Raw genomic sequence first — 11,008 nt, forward strand, 5'->3', positions numbered from 1 at the left:
GTCGAGAAAATTTAAAGGATATATGGAGAAAACTTGGAAAGTAAAGAAACATTGGACAATTTTTTAGTTGTAAGAATATATATATTGAACTTTGAGCAGTTAGAAGTGCCTTTAGTATTGGTTTGAATTTATAACCTCGGGGAAGTCAACATTGGAGGGAGGGGGGATGGAAATGTCATATGGGTTAATGTGAAAAAAAAAATTAAGAAATAGTTAAGTTTTGTAACCATATGCTACCAATAAATTGTTTAAGCAAAACAATTAGCATTGTGCAAACAGACAGATGGCATCTGCAACTTTTATCAAGACACTTCTGATTAGTGACCTCACACAAAATACACACATACCCATCCTCCATCCTCACTACATGGAGATCTGGTAATAGACTTGATAAATGGAAACTCTGGAGTATAAACAGAGATTGCTGTAAAGTATTTTAAACTGATATGGAAAGGAAATTATGAATACAAAAATGGAGGAGGAAGAGGGGAACTGGATAGGCAAAAACAGACCTAGGGAGTCACGGGTGGGACACAGACTTTGTTTATGGGAGTCACAGTAGACCATACCTTCTTCTCCCATACAGGTCGCTTCCCATGCACTGAGATCATCTAGTGAGTTTGTGCTCTAAATGTCATGGCCATGGGAACCCAGACACATGGCCCGAGTGGAAGCATCTTACATGTAGCACCCATATTCTAGGACTTCCTCATGAGGCAGGCTGACCAGGCTGTCTTGTCAGGGCCCAAGAAAGATTAGAGGAAACAAGTACACTTTACCAGAAGGGCCCGGAGATCCCTGGTTGAAATGTGAGTCCATCACCATGATATACTCCAGGGGTGGCCAACGGTAGCCCTCCAGATGTTTTTTGGCTACAACTTCCATCAGCCCCAGCCAGCATGTTGTAGGCAAAAAAAAAAACTGGAGAGCTACCGTTGGTCACCCCTGATATACTCTGTTTAAGATGTTTCAAAAATAAAATAGAAATTTTCTCTTTCATGATTCATGAGATAGGATGGAGGGGAAGCAAGTTACACATTTGTACTAGGCTCAGAAAAATTATGCTTGGGCCTTATCCTTTATTGTTGTATTAAAGCCATTTGTTGGAAGTGAAATGGTATAAATATATGGAAGTGAAATCTAAATATATAGTACAAGAACGTGACACATTGCAAAAGAGAGAGAGAAAAATATTTTTGTTCTCATTAATGGAAATCCTGCAGCTAAACTGAACACTATAAAAGAACTATAAAACACTAAGCAGTGGGGTGCCGCAGGGCTCAGTACTGGGTCCCACGCTCTTTAACTTGTTCATAAATGATTTGGAGTTGGGAGTAAGTAGTGAAGTGGCCACGTTTGCAGATGACACTAAATTGTTCAGGGTGGTGAGAACCAGAGAGGATTGTGAGGCACTCCAAAGGGATCTGTTGAGGCTGGGTGAGTGGGCATCAACGTGGCAGATGAGGTTCAATGTGGCCAAGTGCAAAGTAATGCACAATGGGGCCAAGAATCCCAGCTACAAATACAAGTTGATGGGTTGTGAACTGGCAGAGACTGACCAAGAGAGATCTTGGTGTCATGGTTAAATCTTCGTTCGCGAAGCCAAGCCGAGAGAGAGAGAGAGAGAGAGAGGTAGATAACTCACTGAAAATGTCAAGATAGTGTGTGATTGCAATAAAAAAGGCCAACGCCATGCTGGGAATTATTAGGAAGGGAACTGTAATGTACTGGGAGACGAGACGTGGTGAAAGCATAGGTCTTTATTGGCTGGTACATCACACGCAACACAGAACACGCGGCCGGGTCCGCTAATATATACATGCCTCCCGGAACATCCCCTTCACTGGCCAGCCCAATCCTGGCCAGTTAAACTTCCCGCCCTTGGTCAGGATTGGCGGTGGCTTTTCCCGCGCTGCGCACGGCGACCCGAGGGTGGCTCGGGTCGCGCGGCGCTTGCGCTGAGTCCGATACACTACACTCCTCCCCTCCTAGTTTAAACTACATAGTCCTGTAGGTACGCTGGCGTCCTGCGTTCCCGTGTTGATCTCCTCGGGGTTGCCGTTGGTGTGGGGCCCGATCCCAACGTGGGTGGCGCCGTTTCTGGCTGTTGCCGGCCCGGGTCGGGTGCTGGCTCCGGTTCTGGTCCCGCGGCTGCGGGGGCCTCGTACGTGGGTAGCTCCTGTATTGGCGGGGCCCCTTCTGGCGGTTCCGTTGCTGGCGGTTCCCTACTCTCTGCCTCTTCTGCCTCCTCGGGTAGGGTGCGGCGGCGCAGCTGGTCGATGTGCCGCCTCAGCACCTGGCCTCCGGCGGTGGTTACCTCGTATGACCGGGAGCCTGTCACCCTCAGAACCCTTCCCGCCAACCACTCGGGGCCGCTTGCGAAGTTTTTCGCATACACTGGGTCGCCCGGAAAGAATCCTCTCACTGCTTCCCGGACCTCGGGGGACCCGCGGACATCCGGCGCCCGGTCCGGGTGTAGCCTATCTAGACGAGTGGTCAGTTTCCTCCCCATGAGCAGTTCTGCGGGGCTGAAACCGGTTACAGGGTTTGGGGTGATCCTGTTGTGGAACAGGAATGCTGAGAGGCGGTGGTCCCAATCCCCATGTACTATACGGCCAAGGGCCTCTTTGGTGGTCCGCACCATGCGCTCCGCCTGGCCGTTGGTGGCTGGATGGAACGGGGCGGACCTTATGTGCCTTATGAGGTACCGGTCGGTGAACTCCCGGAATTCCCGGGAGGTGAATGCCGTGCCGTTGTCCGTCACCAGGGTGTCAGGGATCCCGTGTGTGCAGAGGACCCTTCTGAGCGCCCTGACTGCTGCTGCGGTGGAGGTCGAGGCCACCGGGATTACCTCTAGCCATTTAGTATATGCGTCCACGAGTATAAAGAAGATCTGGCCCTGATACGGCCCCGCGAAATCCACATGGAGGCGGGACCACGGCCGCCCGTTCGACTCCCACCTGTGGACCGGGGCGGACGGCGGATTGGGTCTGGACTCCTGGCATGGTTGGCACCTTCTTACCCACCCCTCTATTTCCTCATCCATGCCCGGCCACCACACGTAGCTCCGGGCCAGGGCTTTCATTCTCACGATGCCCGGGTGGGTCTCGTGGAGATCCTCCAATACCTGTCTGCGCAGGGGGGGGGGCACCACCACCCGGCTCCCCCAGAGTATGCACCCCTTGTGTGTCGATAGCTCGTCCTTCCTGGACGCGAACGGCCGAAATGCTTCTTCCACCTTGCCCGAGGGCCACCCCCTTCCCACCCAGTCCCTGACCCGTGCTAGGATGCGGTCTCTCCCAGTCGCCCGAGCCACCTCGTCCGCGTGCAGTGGGCACTCGGGGAGCGACTCAATGAGCATCACCCCGTGTGCCGGGGCGGGATCTGGGTCCGTTGTGGGTAGCGGCAGGCGGCTGAGGGCATCTGCGTGACCCATTGCTTTACCGGGGCGGTGTATCAGAGCGTAAGTGTATGAATTCAGGAACTGGTTCCACCTTAAAACCCTCTGAGACAGAATCTGGGGGGTCTGACGATCGGGGGCTAGGAGGCCGAGGAGCGGCTTGTGGTCAGTGGCGATGGTGAAACGCCTACCGTAGAGGTAGTCGTTGAACTTTTGCACCCCCGCCACGATCGCCAGGGCCTCCTTATCGATCTGGGCGTAGTTCCGCTCGGCAGGGGACAGAGTCCGGGAGTAGTAAGCGATCGGCGCCTCTCTCCCGTCCGGGAGTTGGTGCCCTAAGACCGCTCCTACTCCGTAGGGGGAGGCGTCGCAAGCCAGGATCAGGGGTAGGTTTTCATCGTAGTGATGAAGTACCGCGTTAGAGACCAAGAGGTCTTTCACTGCCTGGAACGCCGCGGCTTGGCGTTTACCCCAGACCCACGGGGCCTGTTTATCTAACAAGCGGTGCAACGGTTCCGCCACGGCGGCTTTGTGTGGCAGGAATGCATGATAAAAGTTCAATAATCCTAAAAAACTCTGTAGTTCTGCCTTGCATTTGGGGGCAGGGGCCTGGACTATGGCCCTGGTCTTGTCCGCCGTCGGGTGAATTCCAGCCGCGTCCACGGCGAACCCCAGGAACTCCACTCGCGGAACACCCAACAAACATTTCTCCTTTTTGACTCGCAGCCCCGCCGCTTGGAACCGTCTGAGGACCTCTCGCAGGCGGCAGCTGAACTCTCCTTCGGTGGGGGCGGCGATTAAAACGTCGTCAAAGAAGGGTTGAACTCCGGGGATCCCTTTCAAGAGAGCGTCCATTATGCTCTGGAATATCCCCGGAGCTACACTGACCCCGAACTGCAGCCGTTTAACCCTGAACGCGCCCCTGTGGGTCACGATCGTCTGCGCCTCCGCTGTCTTAGCGTCGACCGGCAGTTGCTGGTATGCTTGTGCTAAGTCCAGCTTTCCAAAAACCCTCGCCCCGGCTAGTGCTGCTAGGACGTGGCTAACCACCGGGACTGGGTAGGGGTTGTCTTGCAGCGCCTTATTGATCGTGCACTTGTAGTCAGCGCAGATCCTAACCTCCCCGTTGGGTTTGACTGGCGTTACTATGGGGGTCTCCCATTCCGCATACGTTACAGGTTCTAGGATGCCCTGGGCTGTTAGGCGGTCCAGTTCTGCCTCTATTTTAGGCTTAAGGGCGAACGGGACGCGCCTCGCTTTAAGCCTTATGGGCCTGACCATTGGGTCTATCGGTAAGGTGATGGGCGGACCCTTGTAGCTCCCCAAGGACCCGTCGAAGACCTCGGGGAACTCCCGGCAGACCCCGTCGAAATTGCTGGCCTGCAATTGGTCCACCCCCACCAGCTGGATCCCCAGTGGATTGAACCACGCCAACCCGAGAAGTGTGGTCAGTTGGCGTTTGACCACTAGGATGTCTAGGGGCCCCCTAAAACCCCCTCTTTCTACATGCACCCGGGCCCACCCCACGATGTGTACTGGGTTCTTCTGAAAGTCCCTCAGTACGAAGTCCGCTGGCCTCGTTTGGATGCGGCGGCGGGGACATAGTTTCTTGAGGGTTTCCTCCGAAATGATAGAGATGGAGGAACCCGAGTCTACTTCCATGATGCAGGGGGCGCCCTCGATTAGGACCGACATTTTGACCTTGTCTGGGGTCGAGAGGGGCAAGTTCAATACCTGCAGACTGGTGGATGCCGTCGTGTGTGTGTCCAGGGAGTCGTGATGCGCTGACGGTTGGCGGCGGCTGTTCTTGGCCCGGCAAGCCCGGGCGATGTGGCCTGTCTTCCCGCAGCTGCGGCAGTCCAGGTTGCGGTACGGGCAGTCCCGTCGCTCGTGGGGGTCGCCGCAGCTGGCGCACCTGGAACCGGTGGTGGCGGTGGCCCTCTCCGTCGCTCGTTGTCTCGCGGGGGCCCGTGTGTCCGTTCTCTGAGGCCTCCGGAGCTGAAACGCTTCTTCCTCTGCTCGGTCTTCCAGCTCTGTTTCTCCTTGGTGGACTGCTTCGCCGCGTGGCTGGCCGAACGCCTTGGTGGCCCTCTCGAACGCCGTCGCCTCGTTGAAGGCTTGTTGTAGCGTGAGCTCCTCCTTAGCGAAGAGCTTCTGCTGCAGTCGTTCGTCTCGGAGGCCCCAGATGAAACGGTCCCTCAGGGCTTCGTCCCTTTTGTCAAAATTGCAGTTCCCGGCGATCTGTCGAAGGGCCGCCAGGTAGACCGCCGCTGTCTCCCCCGACTTTTGGTCCCTCTTGTGGAAGAGGAATCGGCGGGCGACGATGGACGGTTGGGGCGAAAAGTGGCCCGTGAGGAGTCTCACGACTTCCCGGTAGGTCCTCTCGGTCAGCTTAGCTGGAGCGGAGAGGCCTCTTGCGATCTCGAAAGTTTCTTCTCCGCAGACGCTCAGCAGGACGTCTCTCTTCCTGTCGTCGTCTTCGATCAGGTTCGCCCGCAGGTAGCACTCGACCCTTTCTGTGTAGGTCTCCCATCTCTCGGGGTGCTCCGGGTTGAATTCCGCAAGATGGCCCGTCGTTACTGTAGAGTTCGCCATGGTGGCGGCGGGCTGTGCGATCCTGCGGTCTCACGCCTTCCTCGTCTCCGGCCCGGTCAGGTTCCCCTCGGGGCGGCCGGGCCTATCTAGATCCCATCCTCGTCGCCAGTGTAATGTACTGGGAGACGAGACGTGGTGAAAGCATAGGTCTTTATTGGCTGGTACATCACACGCAACACAGAACACGCGGCCGGGTCCGCTAATATATACATGCCTCCCGGAACATCCCCTTCGCTGGCCAGCCCAATCCTGGCCAGTTAAACTTCCCGCCCTTGGTCAGGATTGGCGGTGGCTTTTCCCGCGCTGCGCACGGCGACCCGAGGGTGGCTCGGGTCGCGCGGCGCTTGCGCTGAGTCCGATACACTACAGGAACTGAAAACAAATCAGCCAGTATCATAATGCCCCTGTATAAATCGATGGTGCGGTCTCATTTGGAATACTGTGTACAATTCTGGTCACCGCACCTCAAACAAGGATATTATAGCATTGGAAAAAGTGCAGAAAAGGGCAACTAGAATGATTAAAGGTTTGAAACACTTTCCCTATGAAGAAAGGTTAAAACGCTTGGGGCTCTTTAGCTTGGAGAAACGACGACTGCGGGGTGACATGATAGAGGTTTACAAGATTATGCATGGGATGGAGAAAGTAGAGAAAGAAGTACTTTTCTCCCTTTCTCACAATACAAGAACTCGTGGGTATTCAATGAAATTGCTGAGCAGTCGGGTTAGAAAGGGTGATTAATATGTGGAATTCACTGCCACAGGAGGTGGTGGCGGCTACAAGCATAGCCAGCTTCAAGAAGGGATTGGATAAACATATGGAGCAGAGGTCCATCAGTGGCTATTAGCTGCAGCGTATTGTTAGAGCTCTCTGTCTGGGGCAGTGATGCTCTGTATTCTTGGTGCTTGAGGAGGGGCAAAGTGGAAGGGCTTCTAGCCCCACTTGTGAACCTCCTGATGGCACTTGGGTTTTTTTTGTTTTTGGCCACTGTGTGACACAGAGTATTGGACTGGATGGGCCATTGACCTGTTCCAACAAGGCTTCTCTTATGTTCTACTTAGGGTTGCCATTGCCAGTTCCAAGTTGGGAAATACCTGGAGATTTGAAGGGCGGAGCCTGAGGAGAGTGGGGTTTAGGGAGGGGAGGGACTTAAATGTGGTATAATTCCATAGAGTCCACCATCCAAAGCAGCCATTTTTTCCAGGTGAATTGTATCTATCTCCTGGAGATCAGTTGTAATAACAGGAGATCTCCAGTCAATACCTGGAAGCTGGCACTCCTACTCCTACTCCAGGTACTGTTTATATCTCAAATGGAGTTTTAAGTCCAGTTCTGGTCACACTGGACAAAGTGAAGTATATGCAAAGAAGTGCAATGAAAAATGATGAACAGAAACAGTTTGAAATGCATGACATGTAAGGAAGTGGTTAAGGAAGTGAGTCTATTTGGAATAAAAGTAGTGGTAGTAGTAATACTTCACATTCATACAGGTCTTTGGGGTGGTTATTCTAAGCATTGCTTGCAACAACCCTGCAAAATAGGTCAATATTGTTATTCTTCCATTTTGCAGATGGGGATGGGGGGGGGGGGGGCTGAGGCTGAGAGGCAGCAACTTGCCAAAGACTTCCGTGTAGGTTCATAACAGAGGCAAGCAATGCATTGGGGACTTGCTTGCTCACAGTTTACACTTGTGTCATAGCCATAACACTAAACCACAAAAGGAGATTGAGGAAGAATCGCACTGCTACAGCACCAACCCCAAATCAGACTTTTCCCTGCAGCCACTGTGGCCGGATCTGCCTGTCCCGCATTGGTCTTGTCAGCCACCAGCGAGCCTGCAGCAGACGTGGACTACTGCACCCTTCTTAAATCTTCATTCGCGAAGTCAAGCCGAGAGAGAGAGATTTTTTAAAAAAAAATTGTGGGAGTTGATATGATTCCCCCCCTCCCCAATTAAATCAGAGCTGAGTTATAGCAACCTTCTGGGGTTTTCAAGGCAAGAGATATTCAGAGGCAGTTTGCCATTTCCTTCCTCTATGTCATTACCCTGGATTTCCTTGGTGGTCCCCCACCAAAATCCTAACTGGTCTCCCATTCAAATACTAATTCTCTCTCTCCCTCAAGCTTGGTGGTGGTGAGCAATTGGTCCAGCCTGCCTTTCCCCACCTCACCCACATGAAGAAGGAAGGAAGAAGCAGAGACTGCCAGCTCTACCATCCCTGAACTCTGCTTAAAGATATCGGGCTAGCCTGGGCTATCCAGGTCAGGGCATAAGCATAACAGCAGAACTTAAAATATTTAGAAAGCTGCTATGAAGATAGCAAACTGTTACACAATCACCTTCATTAACAAGGTGGCAATGGTCCCCAGCTTTGTGGAACCTGTGAGCAAGTTTGGAATTCTGAGAACAGGGGGTAAAATGGCTGCCTAGTGGCACAGCATGGTGACTGGGGCCAAGCACAAAATGGCAGTCATGAGGCACTGGGGCCAGTCAAAAAAATTGAGAGATTGAAAGCCAAGCATTCTCCTGTGATGGACACAGCTGTAGCTGAATAGATGTTCCTTGTAGACAAAAGGTGATTTGTCCTGGGGTTTTCTGATACAACTCCTGTTACAGTAAGGTGAAAGAAAGCTAGTATCTGATCTTTGCGCTGGGGAAGAAGGAAGTAGGCACCCGGAAACACATCCATGAGAGACACGACACAAATGTGCACCATGTTGGGATCACTGGAGTAAATATTTAAATTGTAGCAATGCTTGGTGCACGCATGTGTTTTCATCACTTCATAGCTGCAGCTTCAAATGCAAAAGAAAAGAATTTTCATATCACTGCAAACACAACACTTTTCAGAGAAGTCAGTTTATACATTCAGCTTCCACTCATTGCATGCTGAATGGTCAAGGGATGAGCAAAGAAGTAGGATGTTCATTTAGGAATGGTTTGACTTCAGAAGCATCCAAGAGTTTGCTACAGTGGTGTGCATGTGCACTTTGGCAAGAGTAGTATGCCTCCTGGTGGTACTGGCAGAGGAGCAAAAGAAGGATGCATAGGATGCAAGGGATTTATATGGAGGAATCCTTGGTATCTGAGGATATTGGAAATATGGGATAAAGAAAGCAATTATCTTGGGATTCTTTCTTTTCTTCAGTCAAGGAAGACTCTGAAAGAGGGACTGCCTCAGTGGCTGTTTCCTGAAATGGTGCACGGGCAGCGATCAGGTCCTTGATGTCTCAGGGCTCCTTTTCAGAAACAGCTGTGCCCAAGTCCATGCTTTGGGTCATAAAATCATGCAGGATCATGGATTAACTCCATGAGAACGCACCACCTTTTTGGCCCCAGGGGGAAAAAACACCTTTGACATTATAATGCTCAATTAGACTCTCTCAGGACACACACAACCCATTGCATGCTGACGTTTAACTAGTTGTTCATGAACCTGACTGATGCTTTTTTTGTTGCACTGGCTGGCCATAAATGCTGTGGCTACAAAATCCTTTTCAGTAACAGTCATGTTTATAAATGTGCTCCAACTAAGTTGCTTCTATGTTCTGTGAGTTTTAATTAGCCAAAAAGAGAGCACTTTTCACAAAAACTTTAGGTAAGGCTCAGAAGTGCCTCCACTTTGGCAATTTCTCAGGAGTTCTGTCATAAAAAGCTGAAAGCGTTCACCCACTCAGGATGTGGACAATGCCAACCCAGGAAGCATCGCTTCATTTTCAGATTGTAAACCACTTGGAGACTCCTTAAGTTAAAGAAAAGTGGGGTATAAAAACAATGTTATTGGCTGCATATCACTTTGCTTTGTGATCTTTGATTTGCTGGGACTTTCCTGTGATTTATTCCCCCAAATACCCCACCCATTAGGTGCCAAACTAGCAACAGATTGAGGAAACAGCAGGGTAAAGAAGGCCAGCATCTGCATGATGCATATTCTTCTCCTCCTCCATATCCTAGGAAATATTTTCCCCACCCTCAGCTTTTGCCTTGGGGAAAAAAATATTATTCAATTTGGCATAGCCCTAGTTTTAATGCACCAGAACTTGGAGCAGTTCCAAATCACATTTTAGCAACTAGCTTCATTTCTCCCTATCTGCAGTCTGGACTTGGCCAAACAGCAGTGAAAGATTCTGGTATCTCTTGCTCTACATTTCCAGTTTGTACTGAAGCTAAACTTATTGGTTTACAGTGACCGTTTACAGTGGCGTCTTCCCAGTTCATTTTTGAAGGGTGTCTATGCTTGCGTGTGCAGATAGCCATAAGCCTCTTTGCTGAGCTCCTCCGTATGATCAATGTATTTCTTAAATTGTAGTACAAAAAACCTACAATGGGGGACAGTAGAAGAAATCTAGCCTATGTCCTGGGTATCTGCACTTCTGTACCCGCATCACTCTGTTCTTTCATATTTAGTGTGTGGTCCTGTATCCTTAGTAATGCTGATATTCCCCAAATGAGGTCAACATACCATTTCTGCCAGGCACTGCTGACAAAAGGTGAGAGACAATCTCTGTCTCAAAGAGCTTTGAGCCTGTGTAGAGAGACAGAAGGGGAAGAGAGGAGAGACTGAACCCAGGCATCCTGCCTGCCAGCATAATAACCAATGAATGAGAAGAAACTGAGGGCAGGGAGGGTCTCTCACAATGAGAGTGGACTGCCAAGCAGAAAAGACATAAACAGGAACTAATCTGACTGGCCAAAGGCATCCCTCCCTCCCTCTCTCTCTCTCTCTCTCTGATACATACCTGCATAAGAATATGCTGCAGACACTATACATAACAGTATTTTAAGACATGTTACTACATTGCCTATAGGTATAATATTGTCATTCCAGAGTGTGACTTCCCATTGAGCTAGAAAGAGATAAAGGGAGGCTGCTCCCTGTAAGATTATTTTAATAATGGTGTGTATGGGTGTGTGCGTATTACAATTATTAAAATCCTTCAAAAGGAATAATGCTAAAAGTAGACTATGTTCCTTAGCTTCATAGAGCTTCTTCCAGTCTCTCTCGGCTTGAC

At 50.8% G+C, this 11,008-nt stretch overlaps 1 protein-coding gene across 1 annotated transcript; it reads right to left on the bottom strand.

Moving 5' to 3' along the window:
- Positions 1-2,473: 2,473 nt before the first annotated feature.
- LOC132572576 (uncharacterized protein K02A2.6-like) lies at positions 2,474-3,109 on the bottom strand (the record flags this gene model as incomplete). Its single annotated transcript, XM_060239780.1, has 1 exon — positions 2,474-3,109. A coding segment is annotated over one exon (636 nt), but the record flags the coding sequence as incomplete, so codon positions are not given.
- Between the last annotated feature and the right edge of the window lie 7,899 nt (positions 3,110-11,008).

Source organism: Heteronotia binoei, chromosome 5, assembly GCF_032191835.1.
Source record: "Heteronotia binoei isolate CCM8104 ecotype False Entrance Well chromosome 5, APGP_CSIRO_Hbin_v1, whole genome shotgun sequence".
In the NCBI taxonomy this organism is placed as follows: domain Eukaryota; kingdom Metazoa; phylum Chordata; class Lepidosauria; order Squamata; family Gekkonidae; genus Heteronotia; species Heteronotia binoei.